Source organism: Equus quagga, chromosome 5 (genome assembly GCF_021613505.1).
Source record: "Equus quagga isolate Etosha38 chromosome 5, UCLA_HA_Equagga_1.0, whole genome shotgun sequence".
Classification (NCBI taxonomy): Eukaryota; Metazoa; Chordata; class Mammalia; order Perissodactyla; family Equidae; genus Equus; species Equus quagga.
In genome coordinates this window covers 59,372,924-59,395,394 of record NC_060271.1, presented here as the reverse complement: position 1 = coordinate 59,395,394, position 22,471 = coordinate 59,372,924, and the positions used below count along the sequence as shown (strand labels likewise).

Genomic DNA, 22,471 nt, shown 5'->3' with positions numbered 1-22,471 from the left:
CAAAGCAATCAGCACAATGCTTCCCACAAAAGTATTTGACAAACATCAGCCATCATCAAGTAATTACAGGCATTACCAATTATAGGCAATAATTGCTTACATCATATATTCCTGATATGGTGAAAAATAAAACTTAGATAAATATTATCATTTCAGAAATACTTTTTCTTCATTCTGGTTCATCTTTAATTGGTTATAGTCCACTGCTTGTCCCACCAAGAGAGACTTCAACAGATTGAACCCCTTACAATGCTATGTCCAGGAAAAGTGCGACCTGGTCCTTTAAGTCCAGAAGCTCACGATCCTACACAAGTACAAATAAAATCAGATGCAGTCAGTAAGGAACTGACAATATTCAGAAATTATTTTCTATTTACATGAATCTCCAGGATTCCAATAAAATTAGATCTAAACAGCTTCTTCTTTCTTACATCTTTCTTCAACACGATTCTCAGTAACCTATTTTCACATCCAGCCTTAACCCAAGAGAATCCCCAGTACAGTGAGGTAAACCTCCAATATGAAGTAACGCCCCTACACGTGAAACCTAACTACCGCTGCACCAGCTCTGCAAAGAGAAATGACCTCCTGGTTGTGTTAACCACCACTTTATTCCCCATTTGCAAATCAAGAAGCAATACTTCAGATGAGCTCCACGTCACCAGTTCATAGAAGACTTTTTTAAAGTGGCTCAGTTGGAAGAGCACATTGGCTTCTCTTATACACTGCTCTACCAAATAACTTCTGAGACGACTAACTTAAACCATACCTCAGGGCTCTTTATAAATACGTTAAAGTTTCAGAGAGCACCTTTGCATCACAAATAATTCCCTAGAAAATCTTCTGCTTCCACTTTAACCATTCCCAAGAAAAGAAAATCCAAGTAGGGCCCTTGCCATACCCGGAATACAAACTGCTAATATTGGCTTAGGCTATTTCTCAACCTTTACCGAAAAACAGTTTTTTACCAGCACACGCTTTGATCCAAATGTAATACTATAACTATATAGAAAAAAATTAGTTTTAAGAAGCAAAGTTGGACTGTCATCTCATTTTGCAATCATAACTGATGTAGAAAATAGTCACAAATTGTTAGAACTCAAGAGGGCTTAAAAATCATTTCATTTTATAGGCAAATAACCTACGGAAATACTTAAGCATATAGAATTTTTTGTTTCAAATATGGAGTATGTTTCTTTTATCAAAAACTGCATGTTCACAACTCTTAGTCATACAATGATTGAAATCATTTGTTTAAAAATGCAGGTTTGGTCTACAAGAGCATCAAAAAGAATAAAATATCCAGGAACAAATCTAATAAGCAAGGAGGTGAAAGGCTTGTACACTGAAAACTACAAAATGCTGCTGAAAGATATTAAAGATGCAAATAAATGGAAAGACATTCCGTGTTCACAGACTGGAAGGCAATCTTGTTAAGATGTCAATACTATCCAAAGCAATCTACAGGTTCAATGCACTCCCTATCAAAACCACAATGCCATTTTTTGCATAAACAGAAAAATCCATCCTAAAGCCCATATGGAATCTCAAGGGACCCCACACAGCCAGATGAATCTTGAAAGAGAAGAACAAAGTTTGAGACCTCACATTTCCTGATTTCAAAAGATATAACAAAGCTACAGTAATCAAAACAGTGTGGTACTGGCATAAAGAAAAATAGACCAACAGAACAGAACAGAGAGCCCAGAAATAGACTCTCACATATATGGTTACATGATTTTCATACAAGGGTTCCAAGACCACACAAAGGGGAAAGGACAGTCTCTTCAACAAATGGTGCTGGGAAAACTGGATAATCACATGCAAAAGAATGAATATGGACCCGTATCTTACATCCTATACAAAAATTAACTCAAAACAGATTAAAGAACAAAATGTAAGACCCCCAAACGGTAAAACTCCTAGAAGAAAACACAGGGGAAAAGCTTCATGACATTGGATTTGGCAATGTTTTCTTGGATATGAAAACAAAAGCACAGGCACCAAAAGCAAAAATAGACAAATGGGACTACATCAGACTTAAAAAGTTCTGTGCATCAAAGGATACAACCAACAGAGTAAAAAGGCAACCTACAGAAAGGGAGAAAATATTTGCAAATCATCTATCTGATAAGGGGTTAATATCTTGAACATATAAAGAACTGCTGCAACTCAACAAGAATAAAAATAACCAACTAAAAACCAGGTGAAGGACTTAGATAGTGCTCTAAAAAAAGATATACAAATAACCAACAAGCATATGAAAAGATGTTCAATATTACTAATTATTACACAAATGCAAATCAAAACCACAATGAGATATCACCTCACATCCATTAGGATGGCCACTAAAAAAAAAAAGAAAAGAAGTGTTGGTGAGGATGTGGAGAGAAACTGAACCTTTGTGCACTGTTGGTGGAAGTGTAAAATGGTGCAGCTGCTATGGGAAACAGTATGGCAGTTGCTCAAAAAACTAAAAATAGAACTACCATATGATCCAGCTATCCCACTTCCGGGTATACACCCAAAAGAATTAAAGGAAGGATCTCAAAGAGACATTTGCATACCCACGTTCATAGCAGTATTATTCACAATAGCCAAGAAGTGGAAGAAATCAATGTCCACTGATGCATAAACAAAATGCAAGAATGGTACATACATACAACAGAATATTATTCAGCCTTAAAAAGGAAAGAAATTCTGTTACATGTTACAACATGATAAACCTTGAGGACACTACGCTAAGTGAAATAAGCCAGTCACAAAAAGACAAATCCTGCAGACTCCACTTCTAAGAGTATTTAAAGCAGTCAAATTCATAAAAACAGAAAGCAGAATGGTGGTTGCCAGGAGTTTGGGGAGAGAGAGAAACGAAGGAAGGGTTGCTGTTTAATGGGTATAGGGTTTCAGCTGTGCAAGATGAAAAAATTCTGGAGATCTGTTGCACAACAATGTGAATATACTTAACACTACTGAACTGTACACTTAAAAATGGTTAAGACGGTAAATTTTGTTATGCATTTTTTACCACAATTATATAGAAATAAATGAACAAACAAATAAAGCAGGTTTGACATTTTATCATGACAGACCATGTTAAGGATTCTTAGACCTCAGCCGTTTTTCACATCTGTGCCCTAAGCGCTGTACGCCACAAAATGAATCAAGCAGAGTTATGGCTTTCTAAAAATCTTTCTAAAGCAATCACACAGGAATGAAAGAAAAACAAATCCAGGATTACAGATGGAACTAATGACCACTTAGTCCAAAAATGCCTTCATGAGAAAAGACCAGAAATGAACTTGTGGAGCTTCCTGAATCTCTAATGGAAGTCTGAAAGAGACTTCCCCACTGTCAAAAGCTGATGCCACCACCAGCCTTTGGATTCTCTCCAGTTCCTTTTAATCCAGGGCGAGCTTCTGAGACTACTCCACATGTCTAGACTCACTTGTCACACCAATCTAGAACTAAGGAGTATTCACAGAATGCAATATAACTTAATCTTAACTTAAGCAAGATACCAGGTACCTAAATCATCAACAGCAGAGAGTCAGTAACTTCCAATACCAAATATCTCTTCCTGGATTATCCATTCATGCGTTTTCTTTTAAGAATGTGCATGATCCTGAATGGCCTGTGATCGCTTTAATGGTTAACAAATTGATAGAAAGTGATACAGATGTTTGTGGCTATTAAAAAAAAGTGCACTTCACTTGAATACTTAATACACTGGTTTTGCACGAACTGGCAGGCCTGGTCTTTCTGCAGGTGGTATACCACACAACAAAATCTACTACCTTAAGGACTCAGGATTACATAGCTTCGCTCTAGGGACAGATGGCTTGGGACAGAATCCTGGTTCAACCTACCAGCTCTGTTACCTTGGGAATATTACTTAATTTCTCTGTGCCTGTTTCATGATCTATAAATTGGAGTTTTATGAGGATCTGAAATCTTAAAATCCAAACTTACAAAAATGATGGCCTAGGTAACTATACAGTACTCATTTTAGTTACAAGCGAAAGCAATGTGTAGGGAAGAAAAAGTGGTGTCACCCTATGTCCTATTATAGCGGAATCCCTAAGGATACCTGCAGCTGAGTTTACAGTTTTACCTGTATTTTTTACTCCCAATCCAGGTGTCAAGTATGAGAAGGGAAGGATAAGGCCATTTTATGAAGACCTTCATTTAAAACTGAATGCCTGCTATGGACACAGTGCAGATGCTGACAGAGGTTCTGCCCTGCAAAAATTCCAGTATGGGTGAAGAATGACACCCATAAAATTAAGTAGTTAAATGAGGAAATACATGATTACGTGTCAAAATGAATGAGAGCTGAGTAACAAAAGACAATGCAAATTCAGAGCGCAGACTGGGACTGCAGGACTGAGCAGAAATGGAGAAAGTTGGGAGGTGAGAACCTCCTGCAGTTCCCCAGGCTGGAGGCCGTGGGAGAGCTGATCAAGAGAGCTAAGAGGCACTGACATCACTTGGTAAAGGGTCAAAAACGAGACCAATGCGGCACAGCGAATAATCATGGTATTAATAAAAACTGGGAAACTGGAGGTGGCGTGAGATAATTCTGTCCTGGACACGTGCAGTGTGTGCTGGTGGCTTGACAAGCATACGAAGGAAGACATCCAATGGGCAGCTAAAGAGCAGTGACTGACAACGAGGGCAGGATGATAACCAAGAAGTGCAAAGTCACAGAAACCAAGGGAGAGATGTTCCAAGAAGCAGCTATCAACAGTGCCTGACGCCGCATACAGCAGATAGTAAGGAAAAATTCAGCCATAGAAAAAAGGCCTCTGCGTCTCTCAAGGCCAATCAGAAAGCTCAACTCACAGGCAGATGAAGGAGAACTTCTAAAATACTATTAAGCACCCAGCAATGATTTAATTTTTCCCCAAGAGTAGTTTGGCTTATTACTACTGCAGATGATAACAAATTAGATGATTTTACATCTATCCCAAAAGCTGATCTTTTTGGCAGGTGTCTAATGAGAATCTGCTGCAAGGATTATAAAGTGGAGGAAAATAGTCATTAGCCAGAGAAAGAGAGGACGCACTTCTTCCAGCTCCAGGATTCCAATGCTCCTGGCAGTAGCAAACAGCTCAAAAGCAAGCAACAAGAGTCGACCAGTGAAGCAATATTAATTAAGTAATATTCTACTTACTAGGCTCTAAAGAGTAGCCACTCTACCCCCATACAAGGGATTAAAACATCTCACTCTTAAGAAAATTATTTTTTAAAATATTTTTACATTATAAATAATTTGATTAGAAAAAAGTAAATACCTCTCCTAATTAATTCTATCATCCTAAGACAAATCACCCAATCAAATTAGGTTTTTCTCTCTTTTCTTCTTGCCTTTATTCCCAAGCTGTTTTTCATATGCTTTGTAGATAAAACACTTTTGCACCCTCCTTCTGCACTTCTGTCACGAATACAGTTTAAAACAAAAATTTGTGCATAAAACTAAAGTATCCGGCAAACAAATTTAAAAATCCTAATAAAGACTGTCAAACTTTGCCTGCCATTAATAGCCAATTGATGATAGTACATGTGACATTGATATTTAAATTGTCACGGACTGAAACAATCATATTAGTGAAAATTTATCCAAGTTTATAATTACTAGATACATAAAATGTAGCTTTTTATTTATAATAAATTAAAAGACAACAATACCTTCCAAAAACCCATTTCACAATGAAACTATATTACAGGATATATGATGCTTTTTTTCAAAAGCTCTTATTTGCTGGTCATAATGGGCTGATTTACATATCAAACTACCACTAAAAAGTATAAGCTTAATATATACACATACATATATTTTCACTACACACACCACACACCTATATTTACTTTTCCCAATATCTAGGTCTCAGCTTCAAGAAAAATCTTGACGCTAGTCCAGAACAAGTGAGTTATTTGTAGTAATTATAGTCAGTTCTACTTCTGGCAACTCTTTCAACAAGTCCTTGCAAACTGTAGAGCTCAGCCAAAACATTCTCAAAGGTCCCTCTTCTCTGGACTAGTGATAACATACCCCCAAAGATCAGTAAAGATGGATGCTAAGATATAGGAAGGGTAAGACAAGGAATGGCTCATGACTCTGACTTAAGCAAATTAACAACATCTAGTCCAAACATGAAACACTGCTTTAGGTAATCTTGCCATTTCTGCGGCTTTTCTTCAGGACACAATGAGTTTTATTTTGTTTTGAAGATTTTCTAGTGAAATTTTGCTGCAATGAAGGAAAAATATACAAAATACTCAGAGAACCATCATGAAAATGGCAGGTAAATCTTAACTTTGAAAAATTAAACTAGTTTATATCACTAAAATAAACACAAAAAATCCTCAGGGTGTAAACGAACAAAGTGAATTCAGCTACCTTCAGAAATCTGCCCAGACATGCTGAAAAAACTCAACAGCACCCTTTTGGGGCAAATGCTGTATTTGTGCCCCATCAGATGAGAAACTCGCAGCATTACCATCATGTAAGAAAATCAATCTCATTTCTCCTACTTAGTCAAACAAAAACAATACTAGAATTTGATCAGCAAAAAGGTTGAAAGCACAGGCCATTTTTGGAGCTACCTTCCTGGAATATTTGATTAGAACCAGACCCATTTATGACGGGCAGGGCCTATGTTTTGTATTAGTATAATTATTAGCAATACCTTGAACAGCTAGTTTGTACATTCAAATTGTTCGTACAGACACAATATGGGCCACAAAAAATGTCTGATTCTGCCAGGACCACTAGCTGATTTGGCCACATCTTTTCATACTTTACACCCTGGCATGTATTCTCCTCACCTGACCCTTGCATTTATGGGTATTAGAGGGGTGCACTAAAACTTATAAGCTATATAAATAGGAAATTAGCAAATATAATTTAGGCTGACATTTCTCAAACAACGGATTTGTCTACTACTACACACAGAGAATTAGCATATAAAACGGCTTGTTAGAAAAATAAGCAGCAGGATAATACAAACTTAATGTTTTACCAGACTCAACCATTATTTTATTTCCCTGTGCTGGCGGCCCATGAAGATAGTCATTCACTCAAACAAATGTTAACTGCCTACTGTATGCCTGGCACTGTGCAAGGTAAGCAAAGGAACAGGAGGACACAATACCTGCCAAGGACTACTTTAACCTCAAGGAGACATGCCCATTAAATTACTGTATTATTTTAGGTTTACTGGACACCAACCACATGCCAGACCGTGCTGGGCACTGTGGACACACATAAGAACAATCAACTAACTGCAGATCTGCAACCTATGAGGAACTATAACAACCCCAGGCCTGACTAGTCCTAAAGCAGCAATATTATATTCTAGAAATAATCTTGCCTCTGTCAATTAATGCTTTCTATAGATGGCAATTCTTGAACAATTTCAACCTATGTTAACCCAGACTAAGGTTGCTTAGAGAATTAAATGAGGAGTTGTAATGTTTTGAATAAAAATAAAGAAACAGTAAACTAGAGTACATTTGCACTTTCATACTAATTTGGTTTGCATCTGCTGTTACCTTCAATAACAATAAAAAGCAAGGGACTTTAGACATCAAGTAGAACATCAACCCTAAAGTTACCGTGGCAAGCAATGACTTTCTTGTAGCGGCAGTTTAGTGTGGAACGGAAGCTAAACTAACAAGTTTTGCTTAGCTTTTTAAAACCCATTCACTTTTTGTGATTTCCTCATGAAGGTTCTGTGACCACTCATTTCCCTAGGCTCAAAAACAGGCAGTGCCAACAAAACTACAGATTTGGACTTCTAGGTTACAAAATAATTTTTAACCCTGTAAAAGTATCGGTTTTACACTCATCCAATGCTAATGGAAGTTTTTAAAATAGAGGCCAGCCCTTAACTGTGAGGTATAGATAAAGGTTAGCAAACTAGAAACTTGACATTTGTTTTACAGATAATGAGACCCAATTACGCATCTTAAAATAAATTTTAAAATGTAAACAGACTTTCAATAGCTTCCTAGAAAGCTAAACAAAACTGTATTTTCTCTCTCTCTCTTTCCCTCTATACAAAGATAGATAGAAAAAACTGTGAGCTAATCATCAATACTGCAAAGCGATACTGGAGAGGGAAACTGAAGAAACAAGATTCCTCTCTAAGAATTGTTTAAACAAAGTCAAAGTGAAATTTTTAAGCTGTGTTTTGAAGCCTTTTCACCAGTCTCGCTGTTTTTACTACGACATTTTAAACTGAGCTTTGTTTGCGTGCCGTTATGAAAACTGCAACCAAGCAAAAGAAAAAGTCCTAAAATTTGCCTATTAACAGCAATCAAGTCTAAAAATATGCCCCTCCTCCAGAGTGGGCCAAGTGACAAGAACATACGAGAACTCAGGAAGTTTTGAAATGGCAGTGACAGGAGACACAAGAGGGAAGACAAGGGGAAGGAATCACGGGGGACAAGAGCAACTCCGCGCGGCCAGCGCCGCGAGTTGGCATCCGCACTGCGAGTTCCCGGCTCGGGACGGGACCCGACCGAGCAACTTCGCGCCGGCCGCAGCCCCGCGCACGGCCGCCCTCCAAGCCCGAGCCCCGAGCCCCGAGCCCCGAGCCCCGAGCCCCGAGCGAGCCCCGAGCCGCGGCCCTTCCTCCGCGCTCGCAGCCCGGCAGCGGCCTCCGCGAGGGCGCGGTGACAGCCGCCGGGCCGGGCCTGGGAGATGCCGGCCGGCTGACACCCACCTTCCTTCTCGGCCCGCGCTGCGGCCACGACGACGGTCATCACCAGGTGCAGAGCTCCCAGGAGGCCGGCGGCAGCGCTCCGCGGACCCCCGCCGCGGCCGGCCGCGGGCTCCAGACCGGCCCCGGCGGACGTGGAGGCGGCAGCGGCTCCCGCTGCTCCCCCTCCCGCCCGCTTCCCCATCTCTGCCGGCCGGGGGCCGCCGCGCTCGGGGTCCGGCGCGGCCCTTCTCGGCGAGGCGGCGGCGGCGGCGGCGGCGACGCGGGAGCCGTGGTCCGGGCTCTGGCTGTGGCGCTGGGAGCGAGAGCAGTTCCGGGCCCAGGGCTCGGGCTCGGGGCGTGGGACTGGGTCCGTGCGTGCGTGTGAGCGAGAGTGTCAGTCACGGCCTCGGCCTCAGCATCGCCTACGAGGAGTCGAAGCGGAAAGGCCGCGGGTCAAGCACGGCGGGCGGCCATACTGGAAACGGGCACGGGCCGCGGGCTCTGGGCGCTGGCCTGCGAGGGGCGGGGCGCAGCCCTGGGCACCGCCCCCGCCGTGCCGTCACCTGCGGTGCCCGCAGGTCAGTCTGTCGGCCCGGGAGGCCGTGGGCCCGAACTCCTCGTCCTGCTCTCGGGGGGCCACGGCTTCACTGGCCAGGCGGGACGGGGGCAGCACAACCCTAACCCGTCCCCGCTGCCCCGCGGGGGAGGAGGAGGGAGGCAGGCCAGGCCCGGCCGCCAGGACTTATGATGGCGGCTCACGCTTCGCGGAGGCAGTGACGCCGATCACGTGGAAACGGCGAGGCCTGGCCGCGCAGCCGCCGTGGTGGGTGGGCGGGGCCAGGGAGGGGTTGCGAGGCGCTAGGGGAGGGTCGGCCGCTGCTCCGACGAGGGCAAACCTCCGCCTCTTCGGCGCTGCAGTGCGAGAGCCTTCCCGAGGGCTGAGCGCGTATCCGGACTTCGGGGCCCAGCGCTGAAAATCCATTCCAGTGACTCCTGGTCGCGCCTCTGCCTCCCAGCCGCTTCTAGAATACCGCGGGCCTGATTCAGTTCCTGGTCCTGCTTCCTTGAGGACGGGGATCTGCTCTGTTCATCTTCGCATCCTTCAAGACGCAGTACCCTGGACCGCTTAATGAAATCTTCTTGCCCGTGGATTGTGCCCACTTTGCTGCGGGAAAACCCCGCAGTGACCCCGGAGGGAGACGGCAGATTGTTCTTTAGAAAAGTGTCCAGGGGCCATGCTTGCTTTCTCTGTCTTGGAATGATTCATGAGACGTTTTATTCACATATTCCCTTCAAGGCCCAAATCAAATGTCATCTCCTTCACGAAGCCATCTCATGCCTCTTAGATGCTCGTTCCACCTTAGGTTGAGGTTCTTGGTGTATGTGGCTATTCTGTACAAAATTTAAACACCTTGAGGGAGTTCCTCTTTACTCATTTTAGTAACTTCCCCTAACTCCTAACTTAATGACTATCTTAGTAACTTCCCCTGACTCCAGAGCCGTTTACTTATGCTTGGAAGTATTTGTTGAGTGAATCAATGCATTTTTAAGACTAAGTCCACCCCTAATATGTGTAAGAGCAAACTGCATAGAAAAATAAGATTTCAGAAAGACTTGCAAAAGGAATTCAAAGAGATTACCCTATGCAGTAGTCTTCTTTGTCAAGCAAGCACTTAAGTTTATTTGTAAATTATTAGATTTTTAAACGACCTTACCCTAATGATTTTGAACAGCAGTTTCGTTTTTCTGAATATTAGTGTTAAAACTGAGTAATCAAATTTTATTCTTGATGTAATGAAATAGGAATAATTATTATCTCTAAGTGGGCATTTCTGTCTTTGTACATACCTGAGGCAAGGGGTTTCTGGAAGACTTTTAACTTACTGAAGAAATCAAGCCCAAGGATGAGTAACTGAGTGCCTTCGCTGGGTGAAAGCTCAACTTCCAATGTGCAGCGCAAGGAGTCGGCCTCTCTTCCCCCACTTCCAGATTCGGAGCAGACAAGCCTCCCCAGCCGTGAAATGCTCAGGTTCTCTTACACAGGAATCAACCACTTCCTCTGATTAGCCTAAGGCTCAAGAGCTCCATGGGAAATAACTTGCATACACCTATAATTGGAGCTTAGACATCTATAGACATGTTTGATGGGAGGTAGATTTCCCATGAAGTTAATGAAGCTTAAGCTTTAGGGTCCCTCTCTTGCACAAGTTCCTTCCACGGTGCCACACCTAACTGTGTTTATAAGCTTGTATTCTTGTTCTTAAAGGGCCCCCCCAATAGCTGTGTAAGCTTTGAAGGCCCACCATACCTGAACCTCCCCTGTGCCTGATGGACATTGGAAGCTGGATGATGGGAGTTCATTCCCCGGAAAGGACAGTAAGACTGCTGGGAGAATAATAGTAAAAGAAGAAAGACTCTTGCTAGACAACTTGGTGAACTGTGTGTTGGAGACGACCTGGAGTTGAGCCACCATGACCCCATCGTCTCGTCCCCTCCACCCATGTGTCTTGGGAAAGAGAGAGCTATGAGTTAAAACTGAAGGAACTATCACCAAGGACCCTTCTGAAGTTCTGATTAGCTGTGGACTTCCTTTCTCCCCTTCTGAGCATTAGAGGAACCTAGGCATCTGGCAGGTGGAGGCAGGCTGTTTAGCTGGCAGAATCAGGGGAAACCAGTGGTTCTCAAAGTGTCCTCCTCAGACCAGCACTATCAGCAACACCTGAGAACTTGTTAGGAATGCACATTGGCAGGCCACATCCTAGACCTGTGGAATCAGAAACTCTGGGTCAAGGTGCAGCAGTCTGTGCTTTAACAAGCCACCCGTGCGATTCTGACACACACTCGAGTTTGAATATTGTTGTCCTGCGTGGATAAGTGCCAGGAACTCCAAGCTGTTGGGATGCCTGCTCATCTTCTACTCACTTTGCTTTCTGCTCGGATTAGTAAACTACGATTGGAAGCAGAGTTAAAAGGAACTGAGGGGAATTTGCGCTTAAATCCCAGCCCTGCCTTTATTAGCTATATGATGCTGGGCAAATTACTCAACTTTTCTGGCCTGTTTCCTTACTTGTAAAATGATATCTAATAAATTTGGGGAGATTAAGCAATATATGTTTATAAACATATAGAATAGCATCTGGCACATAGCAGGAGATTGTAAAAGGATCTGTTATTCAGTACCTACTTTTTCAAAACACCATATCAGGCACAGTGAGAGTTTCAAAGATCACTGATTGATTTAAACACCCGCTTCATGCTGTAAAATATTTGAGAAGGCTTACAAGAATGCTTGCATTGTAATAAAAATAACGTATGAATTAAAATTTGGGACCAGGAGGGGAAAATCCTGTTGGAGTCCCCAGGGTTCTACCTCACTAGCTCCCTTGGTGAATGTACATGTCTCCTGGTATTGAACACCATCTGTACTCTTCCAAGTCCCAACTTTGTCACCAGCCAGACCTCACTGTCTCTATTGCTGTTCCCACTCAGGCATCTAATGGACATCTTAAACTCATATGAACTCCTAATTTTCTGCCCAAACGTGCTCCACCTCCAGCTATTCCTATCTCCAGGACAACTCCAACCACACAGTTGCGCAGGCCAAAGACCCAGGATTCCTTCTTTACTCATCTCCAGATATATCCAGAATCTAACCGCTTCTCACCTCCGTGGTACACACTAAAATGAGCCAAATCATCTTCTAACTGGATTTCTGCAAGAGCTGCCTAACTGGTTTCCCTGTTTCCAACTGTAAAAGGAAAATTTTCCACTTACACCACTTAACTAGGAGATATCAAAATGGAATGCTATGTTATACCTCACCTGGTTCAGACTAACTGAAGCTGATAAAGGACTGTGAACTTTGAGTGAGCTCTAGGCGAGACCCTTATTAGACCTAACTGAAGACTCATTCCTGTACAGTGAACAAAGGATTCGTTTTATCCAACACTGTTCTTTCCTCTCCGGAGTGCTGGTTTTCAATCCTTGATTAGCATAACCACCATGAATTCTTCCTTCTTTCCGGAATTTAAAAAACCCTGACTTTCCCCAGCTCATGAATTACTCAGTGAACTTTTTCATGGTGTATTTCCTTACCTATCAAGGATATAAACTCAGCTTCGATTTTTTTTTCGTTTTTTTTTTTTAGTTCTGGTGGTCTTTCCTTTACATTTTGACATAAATTTGCACGCTAATAGTCTCTTGTCAACACAGCAGCCAGAATGACCCATTTAAAACATAAGACATCCCATATCCTTCCTGCAGTGGCCCCCATCTCAGGGTAAAAGCCAAAGATCTTATGATGGTCCACATGGCTCTGCACCAGCTGGCTCCCCATGACCTTTGACTCCCATTTCTACTGCACTCCTCCAGATTCAGTCTATTTCAGCTGAACTCACTGCCATTTTGTTCCTCAAACACACCAGAGATGCTTCTGCTCTAGGGCCTGTGTTCTGGCGCTTCCCTCTCTCTCAAGTGCTTTCTCCTCCCCCAGTTCTCTGCTTGCCTCACTTACCTACCTCCTTTCAGTCTTGGCTCAGTTATCAGTTTCTCAGTGAGGCATACTCTGATCACCACTGTTAATACGCTGGTTTAATATACTCACCCTCAAGTCCCAATCCTCCATACTCTGTGTTCATTTTTCCTTTTTTTCCATAAAACTTAAGACTTTCTAGAATACTAATAATTTACTTAGTCATTAAATGTGTTATCATTATCTGTCATTCACCCCCATCTGTTTTGTTCACTGATGTATCCCAAGCTTCTAGAATATATTAGACACTCAGTAACACTTACAGAATGAATGAAGGGATGGATGGATGGATGAATGAATAGAACCAAAAGATAAAGATCAGTAAGACATAGTCCTCCTCCTTAAGGGAACTTAAAATCTAGTGGATAAGACCGACAAGTACAAACTATAATGGGAGGGAATGAACCAATGGAGAGAGAGGGGGAGGGAGTGTTAATGAGGACAACTCCGGCATCTACCAATTTCTTTATTTATCCAGGCTTTTCAACTTCTTCAACTAATTTTTCTTTGTTTTCAGTTCTAGGTCTCTTTCGTCTAGTTCAGAGTATGAATAAAGGCCACAGCAGTCAAGTGAGTAAGAAGAGGTGTAGCATATAGACAGTCTTCTTCAATATACAGAATAACTGCTCATTTTGTTGGCTATGGGCCTTTTTCTTTGGTAGGTTTTCCTTGGTGTTATTCTTAAAAAGAAAACAAATCAACTCACAGAGCCCAAGGTTCAAGCCTGTTCAACTTAGTAGGTAAATTGCTGCAGCCTAGGGTTGGGCAAATAAACCTCAGACAGGTTCATGCTGTTGGATGGGGATAGTAGCTTGTGAGGTGGTGGGCTGAGCCTGCTATCTATGTGAATTCGCCCCTATTTGAAGCTCTTTACTCATATATTCCTCAAGAAAACTAGATTCCTGGAGCCGGCTCCGTGGCCAAGTGGTTTGCATGCTCCGCTTCAGCAGCCTAGGGTTTCACAGGTTCGGGTCCTGGGTGCAGACAGGGCATCATTCATTAGGCCATGCTGAGGGGGCGTCCCACATAGCGCAACCAGAGGCACTCACGACTAGAATATACAACTATGTACTGGAGGGCTTTGGGGAGAAGAAGAAGAAAAACAAAACAGATTGGCAACAGATGTTAGCTCAGGTGCCAATCTTTAAAAAAAAAAGAAAGAAAGAAAACTATATTCCTTTGACGTCTCCAAATTCACATGAACTAAGGCCTCATCAATGACCATAACCACTACCACATATACATCTCTACTATTAAGCAGAAGGCATTTAGATGCTAGCACTAACTATGGTTTTGTTCAATATTTTTCTCCCGAGCTGACTGACATGTTTTATAAGCCTTTATTAATCTTTCTAGCATTCATAAGAAATATTTTCATGGCACACATCCTAGTTTGAAATAAACCAAAATTTCAGGCTGCCATTTCAAATTCTCCAGAGTAGGCTTCGGGGCCTGTCTAACTTATTCTCTCCTAAAAGACTTACTATTATGACTTTCTGAGATGTTTCATGTAGTTTGGTGTTCTTTCTGTTAAAAGGAGGGAAATAATATTCTCGAGGACAGAGGATACCTCTAGTATTTTTCTTGTTCCTCCCACCTTCCCTACCATTGTCTTCTCTAGTACTCACTAAGTACTTTGAAATTGAATGTTAGGCTGCCCTGAGTTTCTGAACTTTCCTAAACACCATTATTAAAGAAACTTACTTCAACCATCATTCAGTGAAACCATCAACCTAAAATGTCACGGTTTGTTGGTAATTAGCAGCCTCGGAAAGCCATTCGAGGGGAAAAAAGACATTAAACAATGTCTTGAGGGACTTTTGTGTTCCCACGTCTCCCTGTTATTTAACTGTTTGTAACTATAAAAATTCCAAGAATATTCAGTAAAGGCGAGGATCAATATATTCAAGATGCTCAGATGGAGACCGGAAAGAGTGAAAAACAAAATTAAAATATTAATAATATACCACAGTAAAATAAGGATGTCTGCCGAAAAGAAGATGCAGTAGGAGAGACACAACTCTCTCCGCCAGTGTGAGTTCCCTAAACGAGTAACCGAGAACTGGCCCTTTGCGGGGAGCCTGTAATGGCAGTCTGAGAGCAGGCATCACGGCTGTAACACACACACCTGGGCAGAGTTTTCCATAAAGGGAATTCCACTTTCTCTAAACGTCATTGCTTTAATTTCTGGTATTTTAACCACAAGTAAAATTTGGTATTTTGAATTTGGTATTTTAAAACCACGTAACATGGCTGGTAAAATGTCTTTATGACCAAGAGTTAACAAATCTTTGAATTATTCCGAAAAGAAAAATGTCAGGAAAGAAATAGTGTGTGGAAGTTCTCAAGGGGAATATTTGTGATTCAGAGTTAGTCTGCATTATGGTTAGCATCTGTATTCTATCATAAAGATTTGATGCTTTGAATACCTTTGATAGTACACAGGCCAGGGAATATTAGAGCAGAGTCCTTGATCTTCATAAGATATGTGTTCTGTCACACGACAGAAAATATTATTGCAAGTAAAAGAACTATTCTTTTGTTGGAGAAAATATTATTTTCTTTTTGACAGTGTGGTTTTACTCATTGCAAATAACCTCACATCAAAAAACCCATTGGATTTTAGAACAAGAAATGGACCTTAAATATTTAGTTGAGGCTGGCTTTGGAAGTGTCCCCTCCACTTCCGCATATTGTTGGGCAAATTACTCCACCTCTCTAAATCTCAGTTTCCACAATTTCGTGTTTTAAAAAAATGGCAAAAATAACTACTGAAGGCCAGTTGTAAGGACTGAATAAACTAAGTTCCACGGAACTATGTAGCACATCAGATGCTCAACAATGTCACTGTTATAATAATGATTATCATTACAGAAAAGGAAACAGAGGCCCAGAAATGAAGGACCTGTCCGAGATAATGGCAGGGCAGAGACTCAACTCTCCAGGCCAGGGTTTCATCTTCTGTTTCATCTCTAGGTCCATTTAATTTAATATTTTGTATGCCTACAGTATTTTATTTGGCACAGTGCTCTTATAATTATTGTATCAATCTTATAATAATGTCAAGGCTAGAGAATTAAAATTCTACTGCTCCACTTAAATGATAGCACAGATCAATTCAGTAATGTCATAAGAGGTGAAGCAAATTATTCCTCAAGAGGGCTCTCACTAAAAAGTTATTAGCCGTAGCTTGAACATCCCTGAAATCACCTGCTCAGGGCTGAGCACTCCATGTGAGTCAAGGTAGGCCAGGTTGTGCTGTGATAACAAACAACTTCAAAATCTCAATGACTTAAAATAACAGATTTGTTTCCCTCTTCCACCACGTGTTCATCCGGGCTCCGGCTGATGGAGTAACCGAGGTCACTGGAGCAGAGGGATAAGAATGCTTGGGAGGGTCTCATAATGACAATTAAATTATCTGATGGGAACCGATATTTCATCACTTCCACTCACAACTCTGGTCAGAACACGTCATGTGGCCACACCTCCCTTCAAGGGTCTGGGGAAGTGCAAGACTTCCCGTGGCTGGAGGGAGAGGGCAGCACAATTTATTAACCCTAACGACTACTGCAGGCTTTAACTTACTTTCTTTTCTTCTGGAAAAATCAGAAACAGCAGCCTGAGAAAAGATGACAGAAACTGGTTTCAGTTTCTCAGAAATTATCAAGTTATAAAGAACAACTTTAAGTTTTTGTCATTTATATCTTTTTTATTGGTTGGTTTAATATATTTTTATTGTGAATATAGTCACCAATGAAATATGAATGCTTTTAAAAGCAGTTGGGGGAATTCAAATTTTAATTTTTAGAGTTCGTACATTAAAAAAGCAGTACAAGAGAATATTTGAATACTGGCTGGATTTTTTATGAGATAATTATCTTAGGTTTGATAATGGTTATTATGGATTTTTTGGAGAGACTTTATCTTTTAGAAATATATACTGAAATATTTATGAATGGAATGATATGATGGGATTTGCTTCAAAATAATCTACAGGGTAAGTGGGGGCAGTGGGGAGGGTTATAGATGAAAGAAGATGAGCAATGAATTGATCATTGTTGAAGCTGGGTGATCAGTGCATGGGGGTTCATTATGCCAGTCTCTCTACTTTTAGGTATGCTTGGAATTTTCCATAATAAAAAGTTAAAAAAAGAAAGAAAGAAAAGCAAGAACAGGCCTTTAACTGCTTCAGCCCCAAATCTAGCTTCTATAGCCATTGCTAACAAGAGGTCCTGGACCATCACTGGTGCCAGCAGGGGCTGGCCTGAGAGAGCAAATCATCGAGCCCCAGGAAATACTTCATCCAAGAATTTTTGCACTTGCCAAACATTTGAAACAACCAAACTTAGCCCAAGGAGGCAGCAGATAACGCCCAAGCCTTGCAGCATCTGGCAGGACCTCAGGACTACCTACTGTTGCCTCCTAAAGAGGCTGAGTGTTCAGAGCTTCCTGAGGCCACAGTTGCTTGTACAGTCTAGCATGTAAGACTTAGTCCAACTCTGAGTTAAACTCCTCTTCTCAGGTTACTCTGCGACCCTGGCAAGACACTAAAGTTCCTTTTGGTCATTAACATGGTGCACAGAGACTTTTGATGTCTCTGAGGTATGCAGAAATGTGTGGGGGATAGCCTGGGCCATAAACAGACCTGGGATGTGACACAAGGGCTACTAAAGTGCTCCTTGCTGCCTCCTATGGCCCCTGGTCTTCATCACAGATCTCCTCTGAGCCAGCTCTCTCTCAATTCTAGCCATCTGTGGTTGTAAGCATCACCAGGGTGACACCTGGCACATAACTCACTCTCCCTCTGTGATCCCTGCTCCCTTGCCCACAGGGGTCGACCTCTGCACATGGGTTTACTCTTCATGATCTTCCTTTCCCTGACCTGGTTGATTGGTTAAGGACTCCTATCCCAAGCTAGTCCAATCAAATTCTCTTGAATTTTTTTGCTAAGAGATATCAACATTAAGGATGAATTCTGAGTTATGTAAATGGCAGAGCTTACACATGACCATCTACAAACTCCTGCTGCAGAGTCCCCAGAGCTGCCTTGAGTCCCACTCTCCTGGGGACTGGTTGCTTAGCATTTCCACGGATGCCATGAAATAATCCAGTATCATCATATGTATATACATATACGACTGAGGTTCCTTTGTTGAGTGCCGCGAGGAGTGTGATAGAAAACCTCTACGATGGCCTCCAATTATCTCCACATTCTGTTATTCACACCTTCCTGTAAACCACACACCACACCTTGAGTGTGGGTTGAATCTAGAAACACTTCTAATGAATGGAATAGGCAAAAGCGATGTGATTTTTGCTTCAAGATTAGGTTACAAAAATCTCTCTCTGTGCCCTCTGGGGGAAGAAAGCTGCCATGTTGTGAGCATCCCTCTGGACAGGCCCACTAGTCAAGGCTCTAGCCCACAGCCAGCAAGGACCTGAGGGCTGCCAACAGCCACAGGAATGAGCTTGGAAGCTAACTGGTGCCTTGAGATGACTATGACTACAGGTCAGGCTGACGCTCCAGTTACAGACTTGTGAGAAACCCTGAGCCAGAAGTACACCACTAAGCCAAACCCAGATTCATGATAGTAAATGTTTGTCATTTTAAGATGCTAAGTTTGGGGATAATTTGTTACACAGCAGTAGGTAACGAATACAAGGGATTGTGCATAATTCAAAATAAAAAGAAAATCTTAAAAACTGATGAAAATGAATGGAGAACGAGACTGATCCAAAGTTATAGTGCTGATTTTAATACTCATCTGTCAGTATTTAATTTAAAAAGTAGACAGAAATCATAAAAAGAGAGAAGCCTCACATAACACTTTCTACCAACTTGCCCTAATTGATGTTTATGGAACATTCTACCTAAGAAGAGCAGAATACAAGCTTTTCAAGTGTGTATGAGTTCATCAAAATACACCATCTGCTGGGCCATGAAACAATCCTCAATAAATTTACCAGGACTAAAATCATACAGAGTACGTTCTTTAACCACAGTGGAATTAAAATAGAAATCAATATGAGAAAGATGTCAGGAAAATGAAAATTCCCCCCATATTTGGAAATTAAACACTTTAAATAACACGTGTCAAAGGAGAAATCACAAGAGAAATTAGAATATATTTCTAACTGAAGGATAATGAAAACCTGACATACCAAAATTGTGGGATAAAGCTTAGCATTGCTTAGAGGGGAAAAGGATAACTTGAAATGCTTGCACTAGAAAAGAAGAAAAGTTTAAAATCAGTGATGTAAGCTTCTACCTTAAGAAGCTAGAAAAACAGAAAATTAAGTTCATATAAATAGAAAGAAGGAAATAATAAAGATAGGACTAAAAATTAATAAAAGAAAAAACAAACAATAGAGAAAAATCAATTAATCCAAAAACTGGTTGTTTGAAAGAGCATTCTTCTGGCTTCCTGCTTCACTCTTTCATTTTGGATCTCACCTTGACTGTTAGACGTGATGTTCAGCTCTGTCCTCATGACTAAGACTTTAGCTTCTATATCCTGTTTTCACTCTAGCTGGTTTACACTGGAAGGAACTTATTAAGAGCTGTTAGAAAGATCACAAGGTCCTTGGAAAGGCTGAAGGGGTATATTGGGCTGAGCTTTTAGGGACATCATCCACAAGCCCTTCACAGAACCAACCTGCTAAGGAAGATGTGACCCCAGAACCACTCTGCCTCTGCCTCCAGCACACCAGCAACACGGGTGCCCTAGACCCTGCCTGGTCCTCTTGCAGTTGGCTTCCAAACGATGTCTCACACCGATTTCATCTGATTGGTGGAACCCAAGTCAAAAATCTGTACCTCAGTGGAAGGGAGGCTGGGGATGGTAGGATCTGGCTTCTACAGTTGAAGGTAAGTTCGCAATCTAGGAAATCATCAAAATATGAAGAGGGTGTTTAAAAGAATTCGGATGGGAACTAATGACAGATGAGTATCTTCGCTCTCCATTGTCAACACATTAGCCTTCCCCTCTAAGATGTTCTCTTGTACAACTAGCTCCACCATCTCGCCATCGTTCCCATCAAGCAGAGAACTCTCTTCTGGCATGCTTCTTTCCTGCTGTTTCCTCCCACATGTGCCATACTTGCCTAGGGTATTGTTCATGCATTAATTCAATTTATATAAATTGACCTCCTACTACATGCCAGGCACCGTGACAGGCACTGGAGACAGGGCTGAGCAAATCAGCACAGTCTATTACCTTGCAGACTCCACCAGTATTCATTAGGACACTTCTATTGAAGGTAAAAAAGAAAAAGAGTTATCGCATAGACCCCCGAGGACAGGGCTAAGGCTGGGTTTCAGAAAGGGACAGGAGTTGGAAGAGGAATACCTCTGAGGATAATTTCCCTCTATGTACCTATCATCTGCTTCATTCCTATCCCTCAAGATGTGTGTTCTCTATTATTCCATTCCTGTGACATAAAACATGTGGGCTCTAGTGTCTATTCAAAACACAGAACAGACAGAGCCAGAGTTTCAGACAGATTGTCAGTTCACAGGAAGAAGCAGGGCCCTTCTGATGTGTTTGGGGCGGCGGGGCCGGCATTGGGGCTGGAGGTGGAGTATTTCAGGGCATTCAGGCTCCTGGGGGCTTTTCCGCTCCTGGAAAGAGGGGTGTTATAGGATCGCTGTGAGCTGGGCTGGCATTCCCAAATATTATACCAGCTTGCTCACGTTGCACAAGTAGGAATCTGATAGTGTTTGCACTTATTGCTGGAGGCTATAAAATAACTGACATTTACCCTGATTTGGACTGATCATAGGTTAATAGAAAGATCTAGAATCAAATATGAACTCTAAAAAGTAGCAAAGTTAATTTAGCTGCACCTCAAATCTTTGCTCAAATTGTCCTCTCCTGTGCTGATACACCACCATACCCGTCAAAGCTGTTGTCATGGTCCCCTGGCACCTGACTCCAGGGACCCGGACCATGCAGCCACCAGGGGCCCAAGAGCCTGAAAGAATGCTAGAGGAAAATGTTTCTCATTATTTATTTATCTATTTATTTTCTCATTATTTAAAAAATAACATCTTGGGCTTGAAAGTCGATCACTTTTTAAAGTTACAATGAAAACATTCTTTGTATTTTTTCTCCATTAGTCCGTTGCTATTATAGAAGGACAGAGGGCTCAGGCAAAGGAGGCGAAGGAGAAGCAGGTGTTTGAGAACCGCCCGCGCAGCTCACCAGGCTGCGCACGCGCCGGGGTGATGGTCCCTGGGTCGCCGCGCTCGCTCGGCGGCAGAGAGGGATCCTCGCCCGGCCCAGCTCTGACCGCGAGCTCTGAGGTCAGGCTCGCCCTTTCCGTGCCCTCGGGTTCCCTGATGTGTCCAAGGGAATTTCCTCTCCCGCTTCTTAGACTCAGGTTTGCAGTTTCCGGACACAGTCTTGCAGACCCGCCCTCCGCTCTCCAGAAAACTGCCAGGCATCATCCTGGGCTAACCGAGCTGTGCTTTTTAAATGCTAGTATTCAAAAATTCATTTTTCCGCAATTAAGCCTAACATATTGCGTAGACTGTTAGAAACAAGTAAATGTGATGCAGTATCCTCCAGTACCTATTTCGTACATTTCAGATAAATCAGAACAATAAAGGGGAACAAGTGGGAAGGTGCTTTTCCTGTGCATTTGGAGCGCGGCTCTCAGGACGCCGAGCAAAGGTGTTCCTTTCTTCCTCCAGCCTGCCAGGAATACAGAGCACGTGCGGCCCCATAGGGCGAGTTCTGTCTATGCTGCTGGACACTGAGAATCATTTTAAAGCTTTCAAAAGCCACTTGATTACTTTTCTGTCTACAGAAGTTTTAATGGAGAATTGTGGGAGGAATACAAATATTTAGAATCTGTTTTTTTCCCCTGTGTTGAATCGAGATGTTTTATGTGGATTATGTCATGAAAGTAAGGATTTAATTAAAATACTTAATAAATTTATTATAAAACTGTTTAAAATTAGATTTATTCTCCTTGTCCATTAAAGAGGTAAACAGAACATCTAAGAATAACAGAAGTTTAAAAATATTATATTGTTTAATTGAAGAGTCCCTTGCCACAGAGAACCATTGCAGCCTCTGGCTCTGCATCATGATTATGGCTTAGGCTCAGGGCTCAGACTGCCTGAGTTTTTTTGTTTTTTAATTCTTAATTTTGGAGTAATTGTATTCACATGTAGTTGTAAGAAATAAAAACAGGAGAAATCCTGTGTACCTTTCACCCA

The 22,471-nt window shown here is 42.0% G+C and overlaps 1 protein-coding gene across 2 annotated transcripts in view; it reads right to left on the bottom strand.

Moving 5' to 3' along the window:
* The window catches only part of TMEM131 (transmembrane protein 131), a 221,108-nt gene extending 211,748 nt beyond the window's left edge, over positions 1-9,360 (bottom strand). The window contains exon 1 of one of the 2 annotated variants that reach the window (XM_046660693.1): positions 8,733-9,360. In XM_046660693.1, the coding sequence (XP_046516649.1) occupies positions 8,733-8,913 (181 nt within the window). In that variant the 5' untranslated portion in view covers positions 8,914-9,360. The remainder of the gene's footprint in view (positions 1-8,732) is intronic. The other variant, XM_046660691.1, reaches the window with a different exon arrangement.
* Between the last annotated feature and the right edge of the window lie 13,111 nt (positions 9,361-22,471).